At 46.6% G+C, this 26,089-nt stretch overlaps 1 protein-coding gene across 1 annotated transcript; it reads left to right on the plus strand.

Moving 5' to 3' along the window:
* The first annotated feature begins 841 nt into the window (after positions 1-841).
* On the plus strand, positions 842-25,792 carry LOC148829956 (differentially expressed in FDCP 6 homolog). The gene is made up of 12 exons (XM_088923170.1): positions 842-1,024; positions 7,605-7,745; positions 9,842-10,021; positions 11,567-11,794; positions 12,361-12,507; positions 15,810-15,918; positions 20,300-20,478; positions 21,372-21,479; positions 21,642-21,808; positions 22,291-22,489; positions 23,739-23,829; positions 24,580-25,792. Exons 1-12 carry the CDS (start codon positions 929-931, stop codon positions 24,795-24,797), a joined length of 1,863 nt encoding a protein of 620 aa, XP_088779296.1. The 5' UTR covers positions 842-928; the 3' UTR covers positions 24,798-25,792.
* Positions 25,793-26,089: the final 297 nt, after the last annotated feature.

A 26,089-nucleotide genomic window follows, 5' to 3' on the forward strand; every position in this document is an offset into this window, starting at 1 on the left:
AGTTTGACACATCTACCTCCCTGAGAGAGAGATGACGCACTCTATGCTGAAATGAACAGGAATGACAGCAGCAGGGCTGACGCGTCCTCTCTGTGTCATTAGAAGATGGACATGAGCTTAGTTATAAAGTAGGCCTTGATTCAGCTCTTTCAAGAGCTGAGGGAAAAGCTGACCTTCAGTAAGACAGAACGAGCTAAGCCAGGCTCAGGGGCCATGTGATATACAGCAGTCACTTTGTGGAGAGAATCTCCTCAGCTCAACCAAGAGACAAATAAATGGTAAATTCATTCCACAGAAGTGTGTTTGAGTTTGACAACAGCAGGCTTACAAGTTCTGTAACAGATCTCCCTTTTTGTGCTGTTTTTCATTAATTTCAATAGATCAGCTTTACAAATCACAATCACTGAGAAGAAGTTAGATAAGACAACAATTGACCGTTTGGTTTCACAGTTACTGACTGGAACATAAAGTGAAGGTTTAAATATATGTTTAAATTTTTCTTTTCAAAGCTTCTGAATCTGAAAAGCTGAAGTACAGTAGTTTTTTATATTATGAATTGCTTTACTATAAATGGAGTAGCTGGAGAAAGTGACCTACAGTATATAAGGATTACAGAGTTTGGAGTTTATTTACTGTAGGTGTGAGAATTTGCACTCCGTCTCTAGCTGGGAGGAAACCTTAATGAAACAGACAAAATCAGGAAAACCGAGACTGGGCTGATCGTGAACTGGTCGGACCAGTTGTCTTTGCTGTTATTATTTTGAAATATTTGCTACTGACTTGTTGTTTCAAAGAACTCCACCCACATGCTATCTAACATCTTCCAGCGTTTCTTCACCATCTCTCTCTCTCTTCCTCTCTCACTCACACACTCCCCTTGCCTGTGCACTCCAGCAGTATGTAGTACGTAGCAGACAGCAGCTGCAAGATGAATTTCAAAGCAGAGCTGCTCAAGTCCATCTGGTACGCCTTCACATCCCTGGACGTGGAGCAAAGTGGAAAGGTCTCTAAATCCCAGTTAAAGGTACGTCTGATTTATTTTTTACTTTTAAAAGTGGTAGCAGATTGGGTCTATACTGCCAGGAAATCTATGTGAAGTGAAAAGCTCATTCAGAATAGCAACTTCCTGCCTTCATCAACAACACCTATGCAAGCACCTGAAAGTCCCAGCTTGTCTTGGGCTTCTCTCCCTGGAGAGATTGCACAGGACCCCCAAGGCCACCTGCTCTTCATAGGCAAGCTGGGACAGGGTGAGGCAGAGAGAGGTTAGAGAGCTGGTTCTTCATTTCTGCAGTTGCTTTTGCTTGTTTTCTATATCTTTATTGCATCAAAGTTGTCTGCTTCTTGTTGTTTATACTGGTCGTATCTTTAGTACACTCGAGCCCAGCTCAGAAAATAAAAAAACACCAGTGGTGGTGTTCTGTCCGTAATGGAACCAAGGTGTGTGTGTGTTTGCGGAAAGAGCAGAGGTCAGAAGAAACAGAAAAGTGTAAAAGACAGGCCACGAGTAACTGATTTTGGCTGACCAGTACAATTTTATATTACATATGCTACCACAGAATATGTTATTTAAACTTTCTGTAAATCAGTTAGTTTTAGGAAACAAACTCTCTCTGTCAGATCCTTCTGTTCCCAGTCTGTGTGATGCCCGATCGTTATTTTATTTTCCAAACAGCTCACAGTAAGCTACTCACGGTTTATCATTGATTAATAAAACTTAAATTGTGCTTCCTCCATTTGCAAATTGATGGAACGTCATCTGTCTTTGAAGAGGTCCATGAACGTCTTCCTTTCGATGTAAAACAGAAAGGAATTCAACTTCCTGCTTTGCTTTAGACCTGCAAGACCATCCTGCCAGGACCTAAAGGTCTCTTTGCATTAACAGCTCAACACCTGCAGCTGGAAAGAGCTGTTTAACTGCCCCAGTGGTTATTTCAAGTGGGGCACTGAGAACTGAACTGGAACAACGATATGCAGACATAGCAGATCTGCAGGATGGGGGCTGGGCAGGACTTTGAGCAGGTTCAGTGAATGGTGACATGCTGCGCACTGTCATTGTTTTAACGCACTGCCTGAGAATATTAAGAGGGTCCAGCGGTCAGGAGTCACTTCTTCGAAGTGATGTAACACAGATAAACCAATAATATAAAGACAGGGGAAAAAACTGTGATGATACAGCACATTGGTGCAGTAGCTAAAAAGAATCAGCACAGAGATTCGATGCAGGTTTTCTCTGTGGGGAATGTAGTCTGCACGCAGTTTAAGTCTTACCAAGCAATGCAGCCGATTTCTTCTCCAATGGAGAGCTGTCCTTCCTGCCAGCGACTCTCACACTGGCCATCAAGCAACGGCCACAACCCTGCTGGGTCCGTTCGCATGAAAGTCACTGCAGATGCAGATATAGAGATGACCTTACTAGAGGAAGTGTTCGCAGTGTGAAGAAACGGGAGAAATGTCACTGACTTTATCTCTCATGTGTTAGCTTCATGTGGGTCCTGCAGTCCCTGAGACTCCTCGATAGGACCCTGTGGCAGAGCTGCTCAGCGTGCCAGAGCCCCCAGCATTCCTTTCCAAATGGCTGACTTAGTTTCTTATTTTAAAATACTGCTCTAAACAGGGTGCACTGCACTGACCTTTCTAACACAGCTTGGTCAGCTCTGACCATCTATTGCTTTTTATTCATTTGACGTACTTATTTGGTTTGATTATTTCTGTTCTGACTAGGGAAATCACAGTAATTTTAACATTTAAGAAAAAAATGAAGCATTTTGGTCTGGTAACAGTAACAGCAGTGAGTGTTACGAAGTGTTAGGAAGTGATGGATATCTTGGAGGGATAATCACCAAGATGTTTATCACTAACAGGGGGTCTGTGGATGGTGAGTTTCACCTCTTGATATTAGTTTCTTTGTGTTTGTGACACATGGTCACTCTTTGCTTCCTACTCTTTGTATCCTACAGCCAGCAGGCCGGTTTCCTACGTCTATCATGTCAACATTATTAAATAACTATTTTAAAATCATCTGACAGGCTTGCAGGTCCTAAGTCTGTAAAAAGGTCTCTGAGATGCAGAGTCAACAAGCAGTTTGGTGCAATTTGGGTCCTTCAGAAATGTTGACAGGTTTGCTGCTCAGACCCTCCAGTGTGGCAGAGCATGAGAGATGTGAATGGTTTTCATGGGAACTGGTTACTTTTCTTGTGTTCTAAAGATTTTATCATCAGGCTTGTTGCATCAGCATGTGCTGTCTCTGCTGGCACTGTGCTTGATAGAAGCAGTAGTGTGTTTTCTGTTATGTTTTGTCAGTATCTGTGGTCACGAACAGAAATATAAACGGCTGGTGCAATCTTCCTTTCATCCCCATCCTTCGTGGGGAATCAAAGCTAATATTTTCTGGCAACTATTTTATTGTTTGTCTGTTTCTTTGTTTGTTTAAATCAACACAAATTCTAGATGCATAAGTAAAATGATTTACTTATGAAAGTATTATTATTGAAGTAATGCTACAGAACACGTAAATAGGTTGGTACAGTGTCTTGTCTGAGACTAATTTGTGAAAAGGAAAAACACAGAATTTCTGTTTCCACATCCCTCTCAAATCTTCCCTTTGCAAAAAGGAGTAAACCTAGCAGAGAAGACACAGAAAAGGGACCAGCAAAATACAAACTGCACTCAACAGTCTCCAGACAGCAAAATAAAAACTGAAAGGCCAGTCCTAGCAGGTTTCATCCAAGCAGCCCCTTTGTTATAACAGATTCAAATCTAGGGTGTAGAAGGGAAGCTCAAGGTCTCAAAATAGTTCAGAAATTGTAACAAACTTTAAAAAACGTTATGGTGAAGCTACATGCGTACTTGATTTTATCTTCGTTTCTCCGAGCCATTGAACCGGTGTGGGTGGGGCAGCTTGTTTCCAAATTGAAGAGGATTCGGCACCTTAGAAATGGAGTTGCACAAGCCAGGCTGTCAGACTGTAGTTCTGAGAGGGTGAGGTCGACAGCTGGCACACCCGAAAAAGCAATGAAAGGAGTGGGTGCCATTTCTAGATGAGTAATTCCTGAGAAAGCACCCCAGATGGAGGAGCGGAAATGAACCAGTTCAGGACCAGACCAAAACACAGGCATGAGAGTGGCAGGAGCTCGTGCACATCTGGGTCCGAATTAGGACGTATTTCACCAAACTTAGCTTTCAACATATGTGAGGTATTGTGTAATTTTAAATTTTATGAGACCTTGCCTGACACAGATGGAGGAAGAGTGAGCCCAGGCTAAACTGGACTTTCACTGGCCTATTTGAATAAAAGCTATCGTGTTGTAAAAAAAACTTTTAAGGTGCTTCGTTGCCCAATTGGGAAGTGTCAATTATTCATGTATATCGGCTCCACCCAGTCACTCCTACACAGCCCTGGGAGCGTTTGAGGCATAGCAAGCTGCACAATGCCTTACAGGACAGTCAATAATAATAATAATAATAATAGACTGCATAGCTCTAGTGCAGGAGTTCTGCACTCAAACTCCATAGCTGTGACCTAATGCTTCTGGTGGGGAAGGCATAGTCCCATGAGCTGTAGTAAATAACCTTACACTTATACAGCTTTCCTGGACACTCCACTCAAAGCTCTTTACAGGTAATGGGGATCCCCTCCACCCCCACCAGTATGCAGCCCCACCTGGATGATGCACCGGCAGCCAGAGTGCACCAGTACACTCCCCACACACCAGATCTCAGTGGGGAGGAGAACAGAGTGATGAAGCCAGTTCAGAGATGTGGGTTATTAGGAGGCCATGATTGGTAAAGGCCAGGGGGAAATTTGGTCAGGACACCAGGGTAACACCCCTACTCTTTTCGAGAAACACCCTGGGAATTTTAATGACCACAGAGAGTCAGGACCTCAGTTTTATGTCTCATCTGAAGGACGGCACCTTTTTACACTACAGTGTCGCCATCACTATACTGGAGAATTAGTATTTCCAGAGGGTGAGCACCCCCTACTTGCCCCACTAACACCTCTTCCAGCAGCAACCATAGCTTTCCCAGGAGTCTCCCATCCAGGTACTGACCAGGTTCACACCTGCTGAGCTTGAGTGGGCTGCCAGCTGTGAGCTGCAGGGTGATATGGCTGCTGGCATTGAGTCATTGCCGATTGGTGGAGCAGGGAGTCTCTCAGTGATGTCACTGCCTGGCTGGCCAATCACAACCCCACCTCCAGCAGAGTTAAGCCACTTTTCTGCCAGTTAGGAAATACATATTCGGTTGGTGAGATGACTCAGGATTGAAGCTCAGAGCCAGTTCCTTTTTTTAAACTGCAGTTTAAGGGTGGAAATGCTATCCCTCAGTAAAGTGTTCTGCGAGGCAGCTGTGCAGCCAATCTTGAGCAGCGTTGCCTCTTTTCAGTGTCAAAACAAGTAATTGTAAATGCACTTTCACTTAGTTCTCGCTAGTGCCCTCTTGTTCGTGTTTCACTGCTCATTCAGATGTCCTCTGGGGTGATTTAGTCAGCGCCTTTGAGGACTTTGAAAATGTGTATCAGCTGCCCTTGTAATCTTCCCTGTTCGAGGCTAAAAAGGTTTAGTTTCTTCAGCCTGTGTGGTTCAATCCCCTAATCCCCAATGTATCTGGTTGCTGTTCTCTGGACTGATTCCAGAGCAACAATATATTTTCTATAATGTGGTGACAAAAATTGTACACAATATTCTAAATGAGTGCATTATAAAATTTTATCATGAAGTCATGTGATTTAAATTCTATGCTTTTAACTATACATCAACATTTTGTTTAAATTTTTAATCGCTTCCTCACGTTGTTTTGGAGGGGGAAATGACATCTACATGATGACCTACGTCTTTAACAAAGTACAGCAGCATCATCAAGGGTGCTTGCTCTACCTTGCTATAGTGGGCCATGCAGGCTCTGATGAGACAGGGATTGAACAGAGGCCAGTAGCTCTGATTTTTTAAATGGGCTTTGCGGGCCAATCGCAACCTGTCAGTTCGACACCCCTGGCTTAGGGGATGGAGTTGATTTTCAAAGCCCGCTATAGCAAATAGCACTACTTTAAACACTGGCTAACGACTTATTCTACCGAAAGGACACAATAAAATTGCAGCATACAAGCTAAAAACTGTAAATCAAGAAATAACGATGCAGAAGGTTTGTCATGAAAATCAGTGTGAAGCATATTGATCCCAATTCTAAATATAAACAACCTACAACCTAAGTCAACGATGTTATCTTCAGCCCATTTTTTCCGGCGTTCAAAAATGGTTAACAGATCGTTGATCTAGCAAGTTTAAAACCATGTTTGCCTTTTTGGTGCCTGTTATCGAAGTTTTCAGAAAGTCACATGTAATCTTAACGGAATACACTTCATTGCTAGAGATTCATATGCTTGAGAGAGGAAATGTGCCCCAACAATGTAAATGTGTCTGGCCACTAATGCCTTAATACGGAGCAATAGGAGGAGCCTCTACAGTGGCGCGGTGGCCAGCATTGCTCCGTCGTGGAGCTGGGGCCCTGAGTCTAATTCAGTCTCTCACTAATCTCTCTCACTAGACACCAGAGACGTCGCAGCTACCTGACCGTGGGTTGGTGAGAGCAAAGCGGTCACACCTCAAACACTCAAACATGTAACTACATACCAGACCAGCTCTCCCAGTCCATGAAGTTCATGTAGGGAGCTCTGTCAGCATGCACAGCCCAAACATTGTGTCTCTTTTCTTTTCCTTTCAGCAGGGAATAAATCTTTACCTGGTCCTTTGTCTCCCATCCCATGTCTTGTGCTGTCAAATCCTTAATCACAAACTGCGGTCAATTAAGCAATTAAAGTATCCATTCCGGAATTAGCTTGGACTGGATGGTCCAACATGAGCTGTAAAGGGCAAGTTTGCCTGGCCCTGCATGAAGTTAAGTCTTGTTCTGTATTTTTCCATAGCTTAGAGTCAGCGCAAGAGCACCTGATACATTACACATCACTGCATAAAATCACCAGGTTACGTTGTCCATGCATGGCTGTTGAGAGCTTTGCAAATTAGAACATGCCCTTCGGTCCAGCTGTGTCACTGGGCCAATGGTTGCTACAGTAATTGTTCTCTCCTGCCTATCTTGAGGGGTCAAGGAGAATTTGCACATTAGCACAGTGGTGAGTATGCCCTCTGTCACGCTGGATCCTGGGGTTCAATGTCCGAAGAGAGGGAGCAGCTGTTTGGCGACAGGAGCAGGGTCTAAGGGTCAAGGATCTGGCTTCATAAGGGGAAGGTTGTGGATCCGAGTTCCATCTGGGGTGCTTCTGTTGATCTCTTGAGCAAGGTACTCTGCTCGCATTGCTACAGTTGATTGCTCCTACTGTACTACTTCTACTGAATGGGTCTCCAGGCTGTCATTGTGAAACAGAATGTGTTCCTATCTGGTTGAATGGAGGTGTTCAGACCATGGCTGGGCTGTGTCCTTCACACACTTTAATCCTGATGAGGCGTTTTTACATTCAATAGCTGCAAGTATGGATTGAATGTCTTGACATCATTTAACATTTACCTTAAGCTTTCAGATATCGAGGCTGATAAATGCAGTAAATCCTGTTGAAGCAGCGCTGTGTTCCTTGTCATTGTGTGCAGGTGCTGTCCCACAACCTGTACACCGCCCTGAACATCCCCCACGATCCCATTGCCCTGGAAGAGCACTTTCGGGATGACGATGCCGGCCCTGTGTCCAATCAGGGGTACATGCCATACCTCAACAACTACATCTTGGCCAAGGTCAGAGAAAACCGTGTGTCTTTTGTGCCACTGTTTCTGTATCACTGAAACTTTGCAAAAATATCACCCGAGCACCCACTTCCATCTCACATTGTCAATGTGATTTGCCTCTTCAAGTCAGAGCTAAACTGTGTTCAGCGGTAGGCGTTAAGAGAATCTGATCCCTTGATCTGATATCTCAGTATTGGGAAATTACAGTACTCAATCAGATAAGATCTACAGTAGCTTGTACTTCATCTTGAAGGAAACCTTGGAGTTGCTGATAGCTCAGTCCTCAATGTGAAAACAGGATTATTGAGAACCCAGGTTATTTTTACATTCAGTAGTAAGGTCAAGGTGACGTGCTGATATGTTCAGTGTATATTGAACAGGAAACACACTTCTTCTAGAAACAGTATTGAGAGGAAACAAGAGAGTGAGACATGAAAGAGGTTCTCACTGGAGTTACAGGGCAGGTTAATGGTGTACACAAGCACGTACGAAAAGTTACAAACAAGAGGAGGCCGTTCAGCTCATCTAGCTCACTTGCTTGCTATTAGATGATCTATCTGAGGATCTGATTCAGCCATTTCTTGAAAGAATTCAGGATATTAGCTTTGATGACATGGCTGGGTAGTTTGTTACAGATCCCCACAAGCCTTTGTGTAAAACTCCTTCCTGTTCTCAGTTTTAAATTCACAGAGTTTCCACTTGTGTCCTATTTTATACAGTATTTGTAGCTCATGTTTCCACTCCTGCCTCTAAAACTCAGTAGTTGTCTACATACAATACCACCTGCTGCGTGTTTGCCTAGTCTTGAATTCTGTCCAAATGTTTTTGAATTTCCTTGGCTGCTTCTACAGAGTTTGCTTATCCTCCTATTTTGTATTGTCTGCAAAGCTCTGTAGTATAATTTTCCAACTATACCAGTACCTAGATCATTGATATACATGAAGAGCAGTGGTCCTAATACACATCCCTGCTGTACTCCGCCAGTGATGTCACCAGAAGGAAATTTCACTCTTTCTCTCTGCTCTGTGTTTTCTGTCCATTATCCAGTTCACAATCCAAGCTCACGCATTACCTGGAATGCCTCGGGCCATTATTTTCCCCGTCTTTAATCGTTTATGAGGAACAAGCCTTCTGAAAATATAAATATACCACATCATGTTCTGTGTGTGTTATTACTGTAGTTAATTGTTCAAAGAGCTCTAAAATATTAAGACCTACCTTAATCCATGTTGACTTTCCCCCAGGTTCTTACTTCTTCCCAGATAATTCTTTAGTTTAATTCAAAGTGTACTTTAACTGGTAGAATACCAGCAACCCCTGCATATTTGTTAATCTTAACTAAACTGAAACACTTCCTCTTCTGTGTTATGATTAAATACAGAACTCTGTCTTTCTGCGGCCTGAGTCATATCGTAGATGTTTTTTTTTTGCTAAGGACCTGAGTGAAATATTCATATAATAAATATCTGTTTCGGTGTCTAAAAGTCCTCCATCTTTACCTCTAGCACATTAATCCCCATTATTATCCTACAGTAGATATATTTTACTTCATCCTTTTTACTTTCCTTTTGCTATTGTAGTGCTGAAAGAACCTTTCATTATTCATTTTTAGCCTAAAATGCAGCATTCCTTTCTGTTTCTCTTTTGGCCGCTCTTATATCCTTTTTGCCTGCTTGAAATAGATGATGAATTAAAGTGAGCAGATTGCAATGAAGTGCATGTGTGCCTTCACGCCGTTACTGTGTCTGAATCTTTAGGGGGCTAAATGTTAAATGCGGTTAAATGGAACAGCCAGTGTTTCTGAAGTGCAGATAAGGATGATGGAAAGACATGTCAGCAATAATATGCACTGTTCCTTTTTGACTACATGCCATGTGTGGGTCATTGCTAATCATGAGCACTGCGATGTGTTCAGGAGGGAACAGGAAAACCAGATTTACAAAATCCACGGAGGTAATGTAGAGTGGGGTCGTTTGAATTGCACTGGCCATATAGCCCACAATCCTTTCTTAGGACATGTTAAAGATATTCCAGTTGGATATTCCCCCTGCCCTTGTGGGAATATGTGCTTTTATCTGAATGTGACGGAATGTCTCCTTCATCAGGCCAGAGAGGGGACCTTCAACAAGGAAGCCTTTGATGACCTGTGTTGGATGATGACGTCTAAGAAGAATTACGACACAAACAAGCTGGGCATCCTCTCCAGCAGAGACTGCTTCAGACTCTTCTGCCTGTTCAACCTGTTGTCAGAAGACACCTATCCCCTCGTCATGATACCAGATGAGGCAAGGCAGATTGTTTCATTGGTTACAAGCAGGCATTGACATGGAGAATTGAAAAATTTAAAAGCGTAAACGGTCTCGGTCGAAATGATTTCTGAATTTTCACATTTCCCTCACTCAGTTCTCTCTCCGTTCTTGGGGTACTCCTGGCAGCTCATGACTGAGTCGGGTCTCCTGATCAGCCCAGGATTAGATCAGTTTTAATGTGCACTGTTTACCCACCCTCAGCTGCTCCCACAGGGCGTGTGACACTACTGAGCATCAACAGAGCTCTGACGCTGGTGGCAGATGCCAGGGAGTTGAGGTTAGTGCCCCACATGAGAAGGAGCAGGCTGTGCTTCTGTGCGCCAGGAGAGTCCCCAGGCTGCAGCAGACCTCAAAGAGCCCACGCACCCTGACATCTCGCTCCACATCTCCCTCCACTGACGTGGGCCGAGAGGGCTCATGCGCTCGCGGCCCCCATGACTTCCTCCTCGGCAGAACTGGTTTCCTGTCAAAGCAGATAACCGCAAAATTCAGCTGATAGAATCTCTGGTCTCCATGGAGACATCCAACAGGCCCCCTGGGTTTGAGAGCTGTTGCCCAGTGTGCTGAGTAGTAATCTAGGCTAGCAAGGGGGGCATCAAACAGCCAGCAAGGCAGAGATCTCCTGAAATGTATGTTCTCTTCACAGGTTTTGCATTTGCTGGATAGATTCAATTGCCCCGGTTAGTTTTTACAGCTCTATCTACTGTACGTCTGCATCTATTTCTACATCTATATTTAAGGCACAAAGGCAGAGTGGTTAGTAGTGCTGCATCCAGGGCTCCTGATCCTGGGCTTGCACCTGGTGACGAGAGCCTGTCTGTGGGGAGTGTGCACCTTCTCCCTGGGTTTCCTCACACAACCCAAAAGCCGTTCAGGTTATGCTGCTCCTCAGTCTTCATGGTAAATGAGAATTTACTGTGAACAGGCTGGTTACAGCAAGGATTATTAGATGGACCTACTTACACATTTGAAGCACGCTTCGTTTGCAACCATGTTACTCATTAGTCCATTGAGAGAACAACTCGTCTTGGAGTACGTTTCAATAAACAGCACGTGTCTTGGAGCCATCTGGTGTAAAGAGCCTGGTGCAGAAATCTGAACTTAACAGGTGCCTGGAGCACTAACGTCAGGCTGCTCACAGAAAAAGCACAAGGCCTCTCTTTCGGAAGGAACAGAGAGAGGGGACAGTCATGAGCAGATGCACCCCAACAATTGTACAGCTGAAACAGAGCATGGCAAGACAGGGGTCCTGCAGAGGTGGGCAGAGAGAGGGCATCCTGGTGGAAACCGGAGTCTCAGATTCCCAGTATTAATTCCCTGGTATTAGGGTTTACACAAAAGACCATGCAGAAATGGAGGATGTGCGCTCTATTTCAAGGTGCTTGTTTCCTCTTGAAAATGGTTAGCACCAAAATTCAAGGGCAGTAGGTGCAGCTAGCTCCATTCTCTATGAAGGGATGTGCCTTCTGTGCAGTGAACCGGTGGGGGTCATGGAGGTCACCTGTTTCTCTGGCACCGCAGGTGGAGTATCTGCTGAAGAAAATCGCGGGGGCCATGAGCCTGGAGTGGAATCGCCAGGAGCTGGATGCATTCTATTCCCTGAAACCCGAGCTTCTAGAAGGGATGTCAGTCTGGACCTTCCTGGAACAAGTTAATTCTGGGAAACTGCTCCACGTTGAAAGCATTGAGTCTTTTAGCTTAGCTCTGGATGAGATCTTCCAAGAAATGTACCACAACGTGTTGAAAAAGGTAAGACGGTGGACCACAGAATCATTGTATGAGGAGAAACTTAAAATTAACATTATGGCTGTGCACAGGGTTTGCTCATTATAGAAAAGTACCGCCAAAGGTTTAAATCTGTTTCCTTCTCCTTCTATGGTTATTTCACAAAATATATTGTGCAAATATACCCATTAAGCAGGAAAAGGGGCACAGAAAGTTCAGCAGGAATGTTAGCTTTCTGAAAAAGAACAATAAAGAGGGCTTGTGGTGCGCAGCTGCTTGACAGTTATGGTCACAAAGCAGAAAGGGAGTGTTACTGTGAAGCTGTGGTCTCACACCAGCTGTAAGTGGCTCTGTAACTCCTTGGCTGGTTTCCTGGTCACACAATGAGAGAGCCTGGAACAGACTGAACTTGAGTTGTTTTCACTGGACAGAGCCAAGGCAAGCTGCCAGTTTGTTCAAGGAAGAGTAGACGGTCTTTTGGAGAGTCCAGCTCTGGTCACACATGTGGCAAGCAATCCCACTGAGGAAACAGATCGCTTCGGGGGGCGGCTGTCCAGTCTGTCTCTAAGGGGCTGTGCTCTCGTCCTCAGGGCTACATGTGGAAGAAGGGACACATGCGGAGGAACTGGAACGAGCGCTGGTTCGTGCTCAAGCCTGCCGGCATCCTGTATTACGTCAGCGAGAACATGAAAGAGAGGAAGGGAGAGATCCCGCTGGACAAGACGTGTGTGGTGGAGGTAAGCAGGTCCCTTCACTCGAGCGGGTCTTCACTAGAAGGTAATTTCACAAGAATAGATCTTCCCGTGAAACTCCATAAGGCTCCTCTCTATGACCATGAAGAACCACATCCTCCATAATAGCTTCTAATCTGTTCATAGCAGACCCTTCTTCCTCCAGCAAAGAAAACTGATGGTACTCTCTTTTGGACCTTGAAACCCCAGGTCAGTGACATGGGGCGCAGCTGTCCCAGGCTGTGGAGGTCATTGACCTGCAGTAGGCACCTGGCAAGGGGGAGCCTCAGTGAGATGGAAGGTTTCAGGACTGGCAGGTACCTCTGTCACAGAAGTCAGTGATGTTCTGTGCCGTTCACATGGTCTCTTTTAACTACCTTATCAGTCTGGTCACTGGATTCATTAGACCAATCCAATACTTTCTCCCACTTTCTTCAATGCCTAAGAGAACTATAAGAATTGTGCATCCCTGATCGACAGTCTCATGTTTCAACAAGTCTTTAACAGGAGAATCACTCATATCTTACTTCTTAGCTCCTCAGTGGAAATGTGTGGAATCAATTATTGGTTAAACATAATGAAAGAAGATACCCTGTATACTGAGCATCCAAACAAACTGAACACTCTTTGGTTGCATGTTTTAGCAAGAAAAACATATCCAGAATTTGAATATTGAATACATGTTTTTGGCAGCTTTCTGATATAACTGATCAAGATACACTGGGGTAACTTTGACTTTCGTCATGAAATCACCTCATCGGCAAGACAGTCAATTAGGCAGGAAATGACAGGAAAAGAACATCAATAAAGAAACCAGAAACAAGAAAGGAAACATTATGTCACACTTCTGAAGAAAATAGCATCATTGTGCCTTCAAGAGAACAAGAAGATCAAGATGGACTAAGCCATGGCACTGTAGCTCAGTTCCTGATGCGTCCACAGCCAGCAATTTCTGATCTGTCAAGACGTTACAGTTAAAAAGAATCCTTGAGAGATTGGGAGACCATGAGTCCTGAGTCTTCACCAAGGCCGACACGTCCTTTTGCTCACTCCTTGTGATCGTTTCCACACTACCAATCCCACGGGTGCTGGTCACTACAGTCCACACATTGGGGGCTTAACTGGGAGGTGGTGCCTCCACTGTTGATGTGTTGATGTCTACAGCCAGACGACCAGAAGGGGGCCCAGTGTTCACCAGCGTTCATCAACACAGAGAGAAGAGCAACACCTGGACTCACAGGCAAGAAGACCAAGGACTCTTTAGCAATGAAGCAAAGTTTTGTATACATAACCCTATAGGACAATGAGGAACAGACTTGAAGACTAAGAGGGGACCTGTTTCAAGAATTCGAAATCCTCTCAGACAGTGTCAGCGACTTTCTTCGGAAAGAACTGTGAAAGATGAACTAGAGGGAACTGGTGAAAACTAAATGGATGTGCATTTAAAACAAAAAACAGGAGGCAACATGCCATGTGGTTGAAACGGGTACCCTGACTTCTTTCAAGAAACAGCTGGATGAGGTCTTTGGATCAATTAGTCGATAAATACCATACTGGCTACATGGGCTGAATCACCTCCTCTCCCTTGTAACCTCTATAATGTACTTATGATTGGCAGCAAGCGTGTCACTGATGTGCAGAATGATACACTAAATATTGTGCACGACAATAACTGGGCGGAGTGGTGGCACTGTGGCTCAGGATCTGCGCCTGTGGCTAGAAAGTTGCTGGTTCGTATCCCGCGGCCGGCAGAGGAATCCTACTTCGCCCTGAGCAAGGCCCTTAACCCCAGCTGCTCCAGGGGTGCTGTATAAACGGCTGACCCTGCGCTCTGACCCCAAGCTTCTCTCTCCCTGTCTGTGTGTCTCAGAGAGAGCAAGCTGGGGTATGCAAAAAGACAAATTCCTAATGCAATTGTATTGTAGAAATTGTATATGGCTAATAAAGTGATCTTAACAGGTCAATCAATAGAGAGGGCCAAGTGTGATGGTCTAGGTAGGAATTAGTAGGAACTACACTCTACAGATCTCTGCTTGTGATCAGTGGTTGCCGGACTGCATGGGTCTACATTGATCAAGTCCTGGGAACTCACTTGCTTTGTTTCCCTTCCTGAGAGCTCATCCTGATGGGACAGCATTGTAGCAGGACAGCACACATGTGACTCGTGTAAAAACAGCTTCCTGGCAAGATAAAAACAAGTTCAAGTTCAAGTTTATTGTCATTATACTCATATACAGGTATATGGTATAACGAAATGCTATTTAGCTAGCTCTCAGACGATACATAGTACAAAAAAAACAACAACAATACAATTGTATAATAAAAGAAAGACAGAGACAACAGGGAGTGTGCAAAAACAACAACAGGCAGTGTGCAAAACAACAACAGGCAGTGTGCAAAAACAACAAAAAGGTAACAGGTAATGTGCAAAAACAACATCAGATGTGCAAAAACATGCATGAACAGAATGAAATAAAGGGATAGAAATTATGGGGAGTGAGCTTTTTGACATGTATGGTAGAGGTAGATTTCAATGTGTGTTTGAGTTTTTGGTAAGAAAGAAGGCACTGTGAGGTTCAGATCATAGGTGAGAGGTGAGGTGAGAGTGAGAGAGGCTGGGAGTTTAATAGTTTGATAGTGCGGGGGTAAAAACATGACTGTTGACTAATGACTATTTGTGGGATGGGCTGGGATAATGTGTGGCATCGTGGGATGTGTGCCTCTGAGACCAGTGAACAGGCACACGCTTGTCCAGGCTCTGCAAGAGCAATAGCGCAGAATACAAGAGGACAGCATCTGCAACCTGGTGCAAAGCATGAGTCACAGATGTACATGGTTTACATTTACTGTGCAGTATTGTTTCCAGTAATGACTACACACACTACTAGCCTGTGACTTTTACATTAGATATTCAGGTAAGCAAGCTGTTTATGACAAATGTTAATCAACATAATGCCTTTACCTATATAATATCTGAGCTGTAGAATATCAGTGTCTGTGCTTTAAAAAAAGACTGCCCTTTTCCAGATACCTTTTTGAACTTATTGTAGTTATAAGTGCTAAGTTTCTTTTGGGGTTCAATATGTTATAATGTACTTGTTAAGCATTTTCTGATTTCAATTCAATAAGACTTCTCCATATGATTTAGACTAGGTAAAAGATACCTCAGTTTTTTGACAGAAGCACTTAGGGACATCCTTCTTTATGGTACAAAACAGTTATGCTATTCCTTTCCTATCACCAGTCATCAGTTGTGTGAATCCCCCCCACCCGTGCCTGTTTGTATCTGAACCTGAGCTTTTTTCCAGTCCATTCCAGACAGGGAGGGCAAGCGCTGTCTGTTCTGTGTGAAAACGGCCACCAGGAGCTACGAGATCAGTGCGTCGGACCAGAAGCAGCGCTTGGAGTGGGTGCAAGGTGAGGAGAACATGGCTCTGGAGGTTTTTATGAACTGCAGAGTGCGTTCCGGCTATCGGCAAGCCAGCGCAGGGCAGCGCACGGACCTTTTTCTGATTTTGTTTTGTGGGGTTTTTAATGAAAGTTCGGGAGGAATGAAGGCAGCCGAGCTCATTCGACACAGCTTCTGCAATTCCCACTCATTCTGAGGTGAGCAACCGGTCTCCGTATATATCAACGTCACCCTCTCCTCTTCCTCGGTGGTTTTCTGCACGGCTTGTTTTCGCGTAGCCCAAATCCGTGCTCCCTTCTCATGGATCTGCCAATCTGCTGCTCCGATGAAGACCTTTTCGGCAGTGCAGGGGACTCCCCTGGCCCCCTCGTCCAGTCCGCCCGCTCCCCTTACCTCAGTCCCATCGCCTCCATCATCCGCCGTGCCACACCAGCGCCGCTCATCTCCCGGCCAGTCCTCACATGATCCAACTCCTTGCCGAAGACTGCGATCCGCCGTCGTAGTTCCTCTCTCATCACAAACCCAGCCTTCCCGTTCCTGTACGGCAAAGTCTCCAAATAACCCCCGCTTCTCTTGAGGATGTCCCTGCCGCCGCGCTTCACGCACATCGGCTCCCCCTTCTCCCGAATCATCTCTCGCGATTTCCAACTGGACCGTAGCACGCCTCCAGAGGATACTTCGAAAATATGGCGCCCGTTTTAAAAAAACGCTTCCAAAAAGCTCCGTTTTCCCTGTACCTAACTGCAGCCCACACAAAGGAAACCTCGGCGCCCTCTGATGACATCACCCGCGCCGCTGCCCCTCATCCCAACGTGAGGACCCCGAGGCCGCCTGCGCCTCTGCCTTTCGAGTCTCCTGTCTTGTCTTGTTCTGGTATATCCGTGTCCATGTCTCTTCCCCAACCAATCCCTACCTCTGCTGGACAACTGGACCTAGCCCCTTCCACTCAGCTTCCTTCCCTAAACTCCTTGCTGCTGAGTCCAAGGCCCCAGGTTCATGCCCCTCCCTCACCCCCTTCTTCTCTGCTTAATCTAATTTCTGCACACTCCTCTGTCTCTGCCTCCGGTGTCCAACATGGCCCAGGCTCCGCCGGCTTGGTGCCTTCGGCCCGGGTTTCTTTTCTTTTGGCCCCTGCTGCTGTCTCCACGGCCCAAAGGCCATCCAGTAAATGAACCTCAGCTCAGCCAGCATGTGGCCCTTGCCCTCCCCCACCCCCTGGTGTCCAAGATGACTTGGCAGCCTCCTCCATTCTTCACGCAGCCTTCGCCCCTGCTTCAATTCCTCCTCAACAGTCCTCGGCTTCAATATCCCAAGCCACTGAGCTTCAGGCCCCAGATCTGTCTAACCCCTCCTACCACAATCTGCTTTCTGCTCATCTTCCCTCCCCATCTTCTCCCATCCCCAGTGTCCAACACAGCATCAGTCATCCCATGCCTTTGGCCCTGGATTCCAATCTCCCCTTTACAAGGGACTTTTCTCTCCGAACAGCCATTCCTCTTCCAGCTCCTCCTTACACGTTAAATTTAGTCCTCCTCCCATCCCCCTTTCACTCCGGCAGCAAATTCTACGAGGTGCAGACGTCGATCTTGCTCACCTCTCTTCCTCCACTTACAACTCCAATTCTAGAACGGTCGACTGCTGCATGATCTCCGTTACTCTCAAATCTTCCGACCCTCACTCTGCTTCAGTCCTTAGAATTTCAGAGTTCCTTCACATTTGCAGCTTCTGCGGCGAAGCTCATGCTCGCTCTGCCTGCCCCCGTCGGCCCTTCCACACTTGTTCCACTTTCAGCATTCCCAAATGACTACTGGCTTATCTGTCTACCCCAATCGGTATCCCCGCTCTTGCTTCCGAACTGCTCTGTCACCCCGACCCCTCTTCCACTCACATCTTACTCGATGGCCTTTCCTTCAGGTTCTCACCAAGCCTGTGCACACTTCCTTCTTCCCCTGTCTTTTGCAAAAATCTGCAGCCTGCTACCGCTGATCCCCAGTTTGTTGATTCCTTGCTAGCATCCAAAGTCGAGAACGGTTTCATGATCAGCCCACTTGACTCTCCCCTATTCCCTGCATACCGCATCAATCCCATCGGTATAGCGGTCCATGAGTATTCCAGCAAAAAAAAAATGCCTTATAATCAACTTGTCAGCTCCTCATAACTCCCGCGTGCCAAGTCTCAATAGCCTCATTCCCGGCTCAGACTTCTCCCTCCACTATGCCACAATCGACCACGCCATTTCTCTCATCAAAATCGCAGGTCCGGGTGCCTGGCTCGCTAAGGCCGACATCTCTAGCGCCTTTAAAGTCATAACCTCTCGACCCAGACTTCTGGCACCTCTTCGGAGTTCATTGGCGGAACAAGTTCTTCTTTGCAGTCCGCCTAACTATTGGATGTAGGAGTAGCCCAAAAATGTTCGGTACCTTAGCTGAAACTCTGTGCTGGATCCTCTTGAATAACTATAAGCTTCCCTTTCTCGTCCACCTTCTCTACGATTTCCTTACCATAGATTTTCCTCACGCCCCACCTGCAAGAGACGCAGCCCCCTCAGTTGGTTTCGAGGCTATTACCAAGGCCAATGGTTTGTGGCCCCCTTGGCCTCCCAAATTCTCTTCAATCCCTCTTGCCGACCAGTCACCGGCCTTATTCGAAATATTTCCAATTGTCTTTGACACTTTTCTTTGGGGCCACAATTGGAAACAAATCCGTCCTCGTTCATTTGGACAACTCCACAGTAGTTCATATAATCAACAAAGGAAGGTCTTCATCCCGATCTATCATGAAATTTCTCCGCCGCCTTAAATGGATTTCTCTCGCACGCCAATTCATCCCCGTAGCAGCTCATATTCCAGGCCACCTTAAGGAGATAGCTGACTCTCTCTCACTTTCAATTTAAGAAATTCAGGAACTTGGCACCAGATGCAAGACCGAATCTGTGCACAGTACCTCCTTATTTGGAATTTGTGTTCCTCTGAATCATCCCTTCCATCGCTATCTCCAGCTGGCCCAGCGAACTATCCTCTCAGGGATTGCCCCTCAGACTCTCAGTTCTTACTGGACGGCCTAGAAGGGCTTCCAATCCTTTCATCTCTCCTCGAACATAAAATTCCCTTCTTTCGATATTCTCACCATATCATCCTTCGTTTGCTATTGTAGAAACTCACTCAAAGTACGGGTATCCACCACCAAAGAATACCTCTGCGGCATCCACTTCTTCCATAAACTCCTTTTCGGCACGACTTGTCCATCCCTTATCCACCCTCAAATTACTCTCCTTCTTAAAGGCTTTCAGCGATCTGAAAAACCGCTTCCGAACCGACGCGCACTACTTACCTCAGACATCCTCGAATCCTGCATCTACGTTCTCAGGTCTGGCTACCACTCACCCTGGGTCGACCGCACTCTCGAATCTTTATCCTTGCTAGCATCCTTCGGCTTCCTGAGATGCTCCGAGCTTACTGCTGCTTCCACATCCTTCGATCCTTCTTCTCAACTCTGCTTATCCGACATCTCTATCTCATCTTCCGATGCACTGACCTTCTATCTCAAGAAAAGCAAAACCGACCAACTCGGGTCCGGCACCTTCATTTATCATTTCAAACTCCGTTCCTACATCAGCCCATACGAGTCTCTATCTCTTTGAGCACATCTTCGCACCCCTGCCGGAGCTTTACCTACTGATCCTCTGCTCGTAAACGAGAAGGGCCGAATCGTGACCCGCGACTGGTTCCTCTCTCGCCTCCACGACGTCCTTCTAACCGCTGGATACCCCCCTGAACGATTCTCCTGGCACTCCTTCAGATCAGGGGCCGCTTCCTCTGCCGCTCGCCAAGGCATCCTCCAGTATCTCAAACAACTCGGCCGCTGGTCCTCCGAGGCCTATCACGCATACACTAACACTAACCCCGGTATCCTCAAGCAGGCACTTTCTCTCCTCGGCTGAATTAGTTCAATAATAACTGGGGATCCCGCTTGGTTCTTTTGGGGGCCCTATCCTCCCCCTCCAATGGCTGGGAGGTTGGCCCTCAGCCAAGCAGGTTAAGCCAAGTCCTCACATCCCAATAAACGATTCTAATTTCTCCCAACCTTTCGGCTGCTGTCATTCCTCGGGAAATTTTATTTGCACTGGTGAGCTGAAACAAAACAAAAGAGGTTGAGCTGTGTGGGTGGAGAGGTGGAAACGGGCAGTGGGCCTGACAGCTCCACAGCCACAAAAGAAGAAGCTGCAAGAGTCTGACCTTCATCTGAGCCTTTCTTCATGGCTTTGTGTAAATGAGATGCAGATCACCAGTCCCTGAATCCCTATCTGGGATGCGCTGACCCCACCAGGCCAGCCGGCGCCACTGCGAAGACACGTGGCGGTTTCAGTGTGATGCGTCCTCTCGCCCCCAGCCATTCAGACGGCCATCCGGCTGCAGGCGGAGGGCAAGACGTCTCTGCACAGGGAGCTGAAGCTGCGGCGCAGGGAGAAGCGGCAGCAGAGCCCCCAGACCAGGGAGGAGCTGCCTGGCCTGCAGGTCCTGAAGGAGGAGAGGGAGAGGCAGGAGCATGAGCTGGAGCAGCTCGTCAGGGTGAGGAGAACGGGCAGGCCAAGTACAGTCCACACCCATAGACATATACACAACACACATACACACCCATAGATACAAACTTCCAATCCTTCCACCTCTCCTCTAACATAAAATTCCCTTCTTTCGATATGGTGAGAATATCATTACACACACTCACCCATAGATACACACAACACACCCATACATGTGATGTGTGTGATGAGTGCAGTGGTACAGTGTGTGATGTGCTGTGTGTGATGAGTGCAGTGGTACAGTGTGTGATGTGCTGTGTGTGATGAGTGCAGTGGTACAGTGTGTGATGTAATGTGTGTGATGAGTGGAGTGGTACAGTGTGTGATGTAATGTGTGTGATGAGTGCAGTGGTACAGTGTGTGATGTGCTGTGTGTGATGAGTGCAGTGGTACAGTGTGTGATGTAATGTGTGTGATGAGTGCAGTGGTACAGTGTGTGATGTGCTGTGTGTGATGAGTGCAGTGGTACAGTGTGTGATGTAATGTGTGTGATGAGTGCAGTGGTACAGTGTGTGATGTGCTGTGTGTGATGAGTGCAGTGGTACAGTGTGTGATGTGCTGTGTGTGATGAGTGCAGTGGTACAGTGTGTGATGTGCTGTGTGTGATGAGTGCAGTGGTACAGTGTGTGATGTAATGTGTGTGATGAGTGGAGTGGTACAGTGTGTGATGTGCTGTGTGTGATGAGTGCAGTGGTACAGTGTGTGATGTGCTGTGTGTGATGAGTGCAGTGGTACAGTGTGTGATGTAATGTGTGTGATGAGTGCAGTGGTACAGTGTGTGATGTGCTGTGTGTGATGAGTGCAGTGGTACAGTGTGTGATGTGCTGTGTGTGATGAGTGCAGTGGTACAGTGTGTGATGTAATGTGTGTTCTGTGCTCCAGAGGCAGCAGGAGCAGGAGCAGGAGCGCCGCCTGCAGGAGGAGCAGGAGCGTAAGAGGCAGCTGGAGGTACAGCGCAGCCTGGAGAGACAGCTGGAGGAGGCCGAGAGGGTGAGTGCATCTGGGAGCACAGACGCTCACCCATTCACACTCACTCACCCAAACTCGCACTTGCTCACCCAAACACACGCTCGCTCACTCATTCGCACCCACACTCACTCATTCACAATCCTAAACTCTTTTTTGCGTGATCGCCCCTCTGTGATGGCGCAGGTCCGTGAGAGCATGGCAGCAGAGATCGCCCGGAAGGAGCAGGAGGCTCAGGGCCAGCGCCGCAGGATCGAGGTGCTGGAGCTGACCCAGCAGAGCCTGGAGAGAGCCCTGAACGCTGAGATCCAGGCCCGGCTGGAGGAGGAGACAGCCCGGCTGGAGCAGGAGAGGTCAGGCGCTGGGGCTTTCAGAACCCCACTCTGGTATTGCACAGGCATAGTGAGAAAGCTTGGTTCTGGAGCACATCAAAATTAGTCTTCATCTCTCTTAAAGAGGCTTCTCTTTCACATAGAATAATACTCACAATTATGTACTGTAATTGCTCTTTAAAGAAGAATAATGCTTACAATGAGCACGCAAGTCTGAACCACTGAGATTGAAATGAAAGAACAGTAAAATGAAGACAGAAGCAACTAATTTCCAACCTGATTTAACAGCTGTGATAGAGAGGTGGTCAGGATGGCCTCCTTCTTGATAAGTTCAGTTACACAGACACCAGGCTCTCACCTGTCCTCAAAAGCTATAAAAGTACAAAAGGGCACAAGGCTCGGTAGCAGAGAGGTCAAGCACAGACAGCCCCACTGTCTGATCATCTGTCCTTTTTGCAACCGTGTGCGCCTTTGTTTGTCTGTGTGCGTTTGTTGTGCGTCAGGCTGCTTAGTCAGGAGGAGGAGAAGCTGCAGCATCTCAGCCTGTTGAAGCAGGAGCAGGAGCTGCTCTTACAGCAGGCCCAGCTGGAGAGGAGTATGTTGGAAGCCGAAGTGGCAGACAAGGCCCAGGCCTTCGAGAAGGCCTCCCAGGAGCTCCACAGGCTGCGTGAGTCGCGAGAGAGGAGCAACCATGACCTTCAGGTGAGGGCCGGAGGGGCGCGCACACACACACACACACACACACACACACACGCCAGGCTGCAACAAGTGGTTACAAAAACAGCACAGAAGGGAAAAAAAAAACAAGAAAATGATTTCTCTTTCACGTGCAATATCTGACAACCTTGCACCTAATTTCTCTTCTGCCTGTTGTTTGGTAACATTAGTGTCTTGTGTTGTTTTTGCACTATTATCACTATTATTTGTGAGTAGTAAGGATCTTGACAGGAGCTCCATTACTTTCCCAAAACTTGCTTGCGTCACTATGAGACCAAGGCTCGATCACCATGGTGTCACGCCAGTGACATACAGGCCCAGCAGAGAAAAGCCCTCTGTTGCTCCCTGCTCTGACTCACAAGAGAGTGGCACTTATGCCATCACATGCAAGCTGGCAGTGCTGCATTATTGAAAACACCAGAAATGTTTTTTCTTTACCAATAAGACCAGTTGAAGTGTTGGTGCCTTTGTTTGCAGGCAAGATTATACATGAAGGAGGCTCATATCCACCTTTTGACATTCTCCCAATGGGCAATATGTTGTTTTTATTTTTACCATACTTATCCTTAATCATTTGTTTCCACAAAACCGAAATCCCAAACTCGATTGTTCAAATCGACGTTTCAATTTCATTTCAGTTTTTCATGGAAGTTCTCTTGTACAAGGTTTCTTACACCAGCTGGCAGATGTATTACTCACATTGCGTTACTATAATTCCAATAAAATCCACTCACATGTTGGCTGCCTCAGGTAGTTTTTATACAGTTCATTCCCAGTACATCTGTCTGCCTGCTGGGTGTTTTAATCAGCAAGGTCTTCACGTGTCCTGGTCAGCTGTGGCCTCAGTTTAATATCTAATTTTCCATGAATATAAATTAATTTTGTTTCAAGCACATTTTTTCTCACCTGTCTCAGTATGGATCTGGCCTCTGTGTTCCCTAACTTTGTCACCCTGTTCTGTTCAGGTCCTGTCTCAGGGCAGGGACCTGCTGCTCGGTTTAGCAACACTTTCTCAGTGTCAGGAGCCACCCTGAAGTGTATTTTTGTCCTAATACAGTACACGGTGATAATTATAAACGGATAAGGAATTTCATGAAAAGGGCAACAGGTGACAAATAATTCTGACTTTTTTTTTCTCTTAAACTGGCAGGTGTTTAATGTGGGCCTTATCCACTTCCTTTGCTTGGTCTGCTCTTTCTGCCTCTGACACCCTGTACTTGCCCTCCCCCTGCAGGTGGCCCAGAAGAAGCTGCGCAGGGCCAGCCGCCATGTGAAACACTGGAACGTGCAGCTGAACCGCCTGATGCAGCCCATCGCACCAGGAGGTGAGGCAGGTCTACTGCAGCCGTGGTGCTATCAGTGTGCATCGCCTAGTATCCAGATCAATCCGCCCGTGTAGCAGTCTGACTCTGGCCTGGGGTCACTGCACTTTAAACAGACCCCTGCTGTTGCACCTGACATCTCAAGAACAGCTGAAAGGTGGGGATATCGTCAGGAATGGTCTCTCATAAATCCTCTTTCATGGGGATAACATGGGGTGACCAGACTGGACTCGGACTGTAAATCCCTCTAACACTGCTGGAGTTCAGGACAATGAGGGAGATACGCCTTGTGTGCGTCTTCTCCCAGGGTCCTCTGGAAGTGGCCACTTCCTTCACAATTAAACCCATCTCAAACCTTCACTGAACTGTGACTCCTTGCATCCCTACAGCAGCACAACCAGCTCACCCCACTCACCGACAGTAACGGAGAGATAGACACAGCAGTAGGGAATGGGACTGCCACTTACAAATAAGTGTTTTCCAGCAAAGACACATTCAGTTTTAGAGGAGGAGGCCCTTCAGCTAATTAGCTAATTGACCTTGAATGAAACAAGGGAATTGGCTTCAACAGCATGAATGGGAAACGTGTTTCAACCTCCCACCCCCATTTGTGTAAAGAACTTTCCCATATGTTTCGTTTTAAACCCATCTGTGTAACGTCATTGTCCTCCGGTGTGAATTATTTATTAATTTACTTCCACCTGCGCGCGCAGAGAGCAGTGCCAAGCTAACACTCTTCTCCGCTGTGCCCAGACCAGCGCCAGCAGGCACAGAGCAGGGACCCGGGCACGCCGTGCAGGAGAGGAGCCTTCTCCAGCAGCGAGTTCATCGCCAGACGCTCTCCCGGGCACAGGCCGGTCTCCGAGTGCAGCACTTCCTCTGAGGATGAGGGGCTTGAAGAAGACCTGCAGAAGATCAGCCTTTCAGGAGCCAACAGAGGAACGATGGAACCCAATGGACAAGAGCACTAAAGAGGGATTTCAGAGTGGTACCCCTCTGTGTCCACCGTGGGGTGTCTGAGGCTTGGGAGCTGATGCTGCTGAGTATCTTGACAGGCAGGAGGGGTGGCTCAGGGACGCCCTCTGCAACGCTGGCACTTCCAGGACATCAGCTCTGCGGGTTCGGGCTGCTTTCGGGCGTTTGATCCAACATCCATGGGAACGGTGCCGACGCCACGTCCGAGCGCGTTCATGCAATCGCGATGTTTCCTGCGTAGTTTTCCCAACCGGCAGCGGGCAGGAGGCTTGTCTGTGACCCTAAGGGTCATCCCAGGGCTGAGAGCCAGCTACAGCCATGAGCTAACCAAGCCAGCAGCCCTCGGGCCCCTGCCTTTAGACAGGAGTACAGGCAGCTGTTGTACACCAGCCCGTTGTAAAGCAGATGTGTCAGCTTGTCAGAGCTTGTACGGATGAATCTTACACTTTGTTGGAGATGCATCTGTGGGGATAAACAACAAGCCACTTACAGGAGATAAGACATTTTCAGTTTGTCAAACAGCACACACTTTTTTTATAAGAACTGAAACATGCTGTTCCTATAAAAACAACATTGCATCACATTTCCTAGCCTGTCTGGTGATGGAAACCCACCTGTGTGGCCTCTTGTTTACCTGCCCACTCAGGTTAGTTAGTTAGTTAGTTAGTTGCCTTGCAAGCCAAACAGTTCCGTCAGCAACAGTTCTCATCCTTGCTAATTTAATAACTTGTACAGTACATTGCGAAGAGATCCCTTTTCTATTCTTTGAGCTTAACGAAAAAGTAATCGCAAATACTCTCTGAATTCAGAAGACAGACTGGGGTTGAGCTCTCTGTAGCTGAAGACTCAGGAAGAATATCATCACTTAACAGAAAACAAGAATACATCAGTATCTCATTATACTGACAGCCACTTTAAGCCTTAAGTGTTTTCATGAATAAGAAATTAATTAACACATTTTGTAAACTATTAAAGAGATTTTTTTTTACTATAAGTTTGTCTTTGAATTTTTTGGTTTGGTCATGAAGTGTACTCAATATTCATTTCAAGCTTTAGTATTCCGCTGGGGGAAATTGTCTTTATGCCACAATCCAATAGAACAAGGAAGACAAACATTACCAACAGAGAAGACAGTGATGGGGGAGATAAGAGTTACTTTACTTTCAGAGAGAGATTGCAGTGAGGATAAAGGACTTGTTGAGTCTGTTACTGTTACACCTGGGGAACAGAGCTGTCTCCTAGACAGGAGCAGTGTAAATTCACAATGGAGGGGTGAGACACACCCTCC

This window comes from Atractosteus spatula, chromosome 8, assembly GCF_055471065.1.
Source record: "Atractosteus spatula isolate fAtrSpa1 chromosome 8, fAtrSpa1.hap1, whole genome shotgun sequence".
NCBI classification, from domain to species: domain Eukaryota; kingdom Metazoa; phylum Chordata; class Actinopteri; order Semionotiformes; family Lepisosteidae; genus Atractosteus; species Atractosteus spatula.

Excerpts from the sequence above, each read along its gene's own strand:
- LOC148829956 (XM_088923170.1), top strand. The coding sequence starts at position 929 with ATGAATTTCAAAGCAGAGCTGCTCAAGTCCATCTGGTACGCCTTCACA. Across the intron at positions 12,508-15,809 it reads ACAAGACGTGTGTGGTGGAG|TCCATTCCAGACAGGGAGGG; the intron begins GTAAGCAGGTCC and ends GCTTTTTTCCAG. Across the intron at positions 20,479-21,371 it reads AGCTGGAGCAGCTCGTCAGG|AGGCAGCAGGAGCAGGAGCA; the intron begins GTGAGGAGAACG and ends TCTGTGCTCCAG.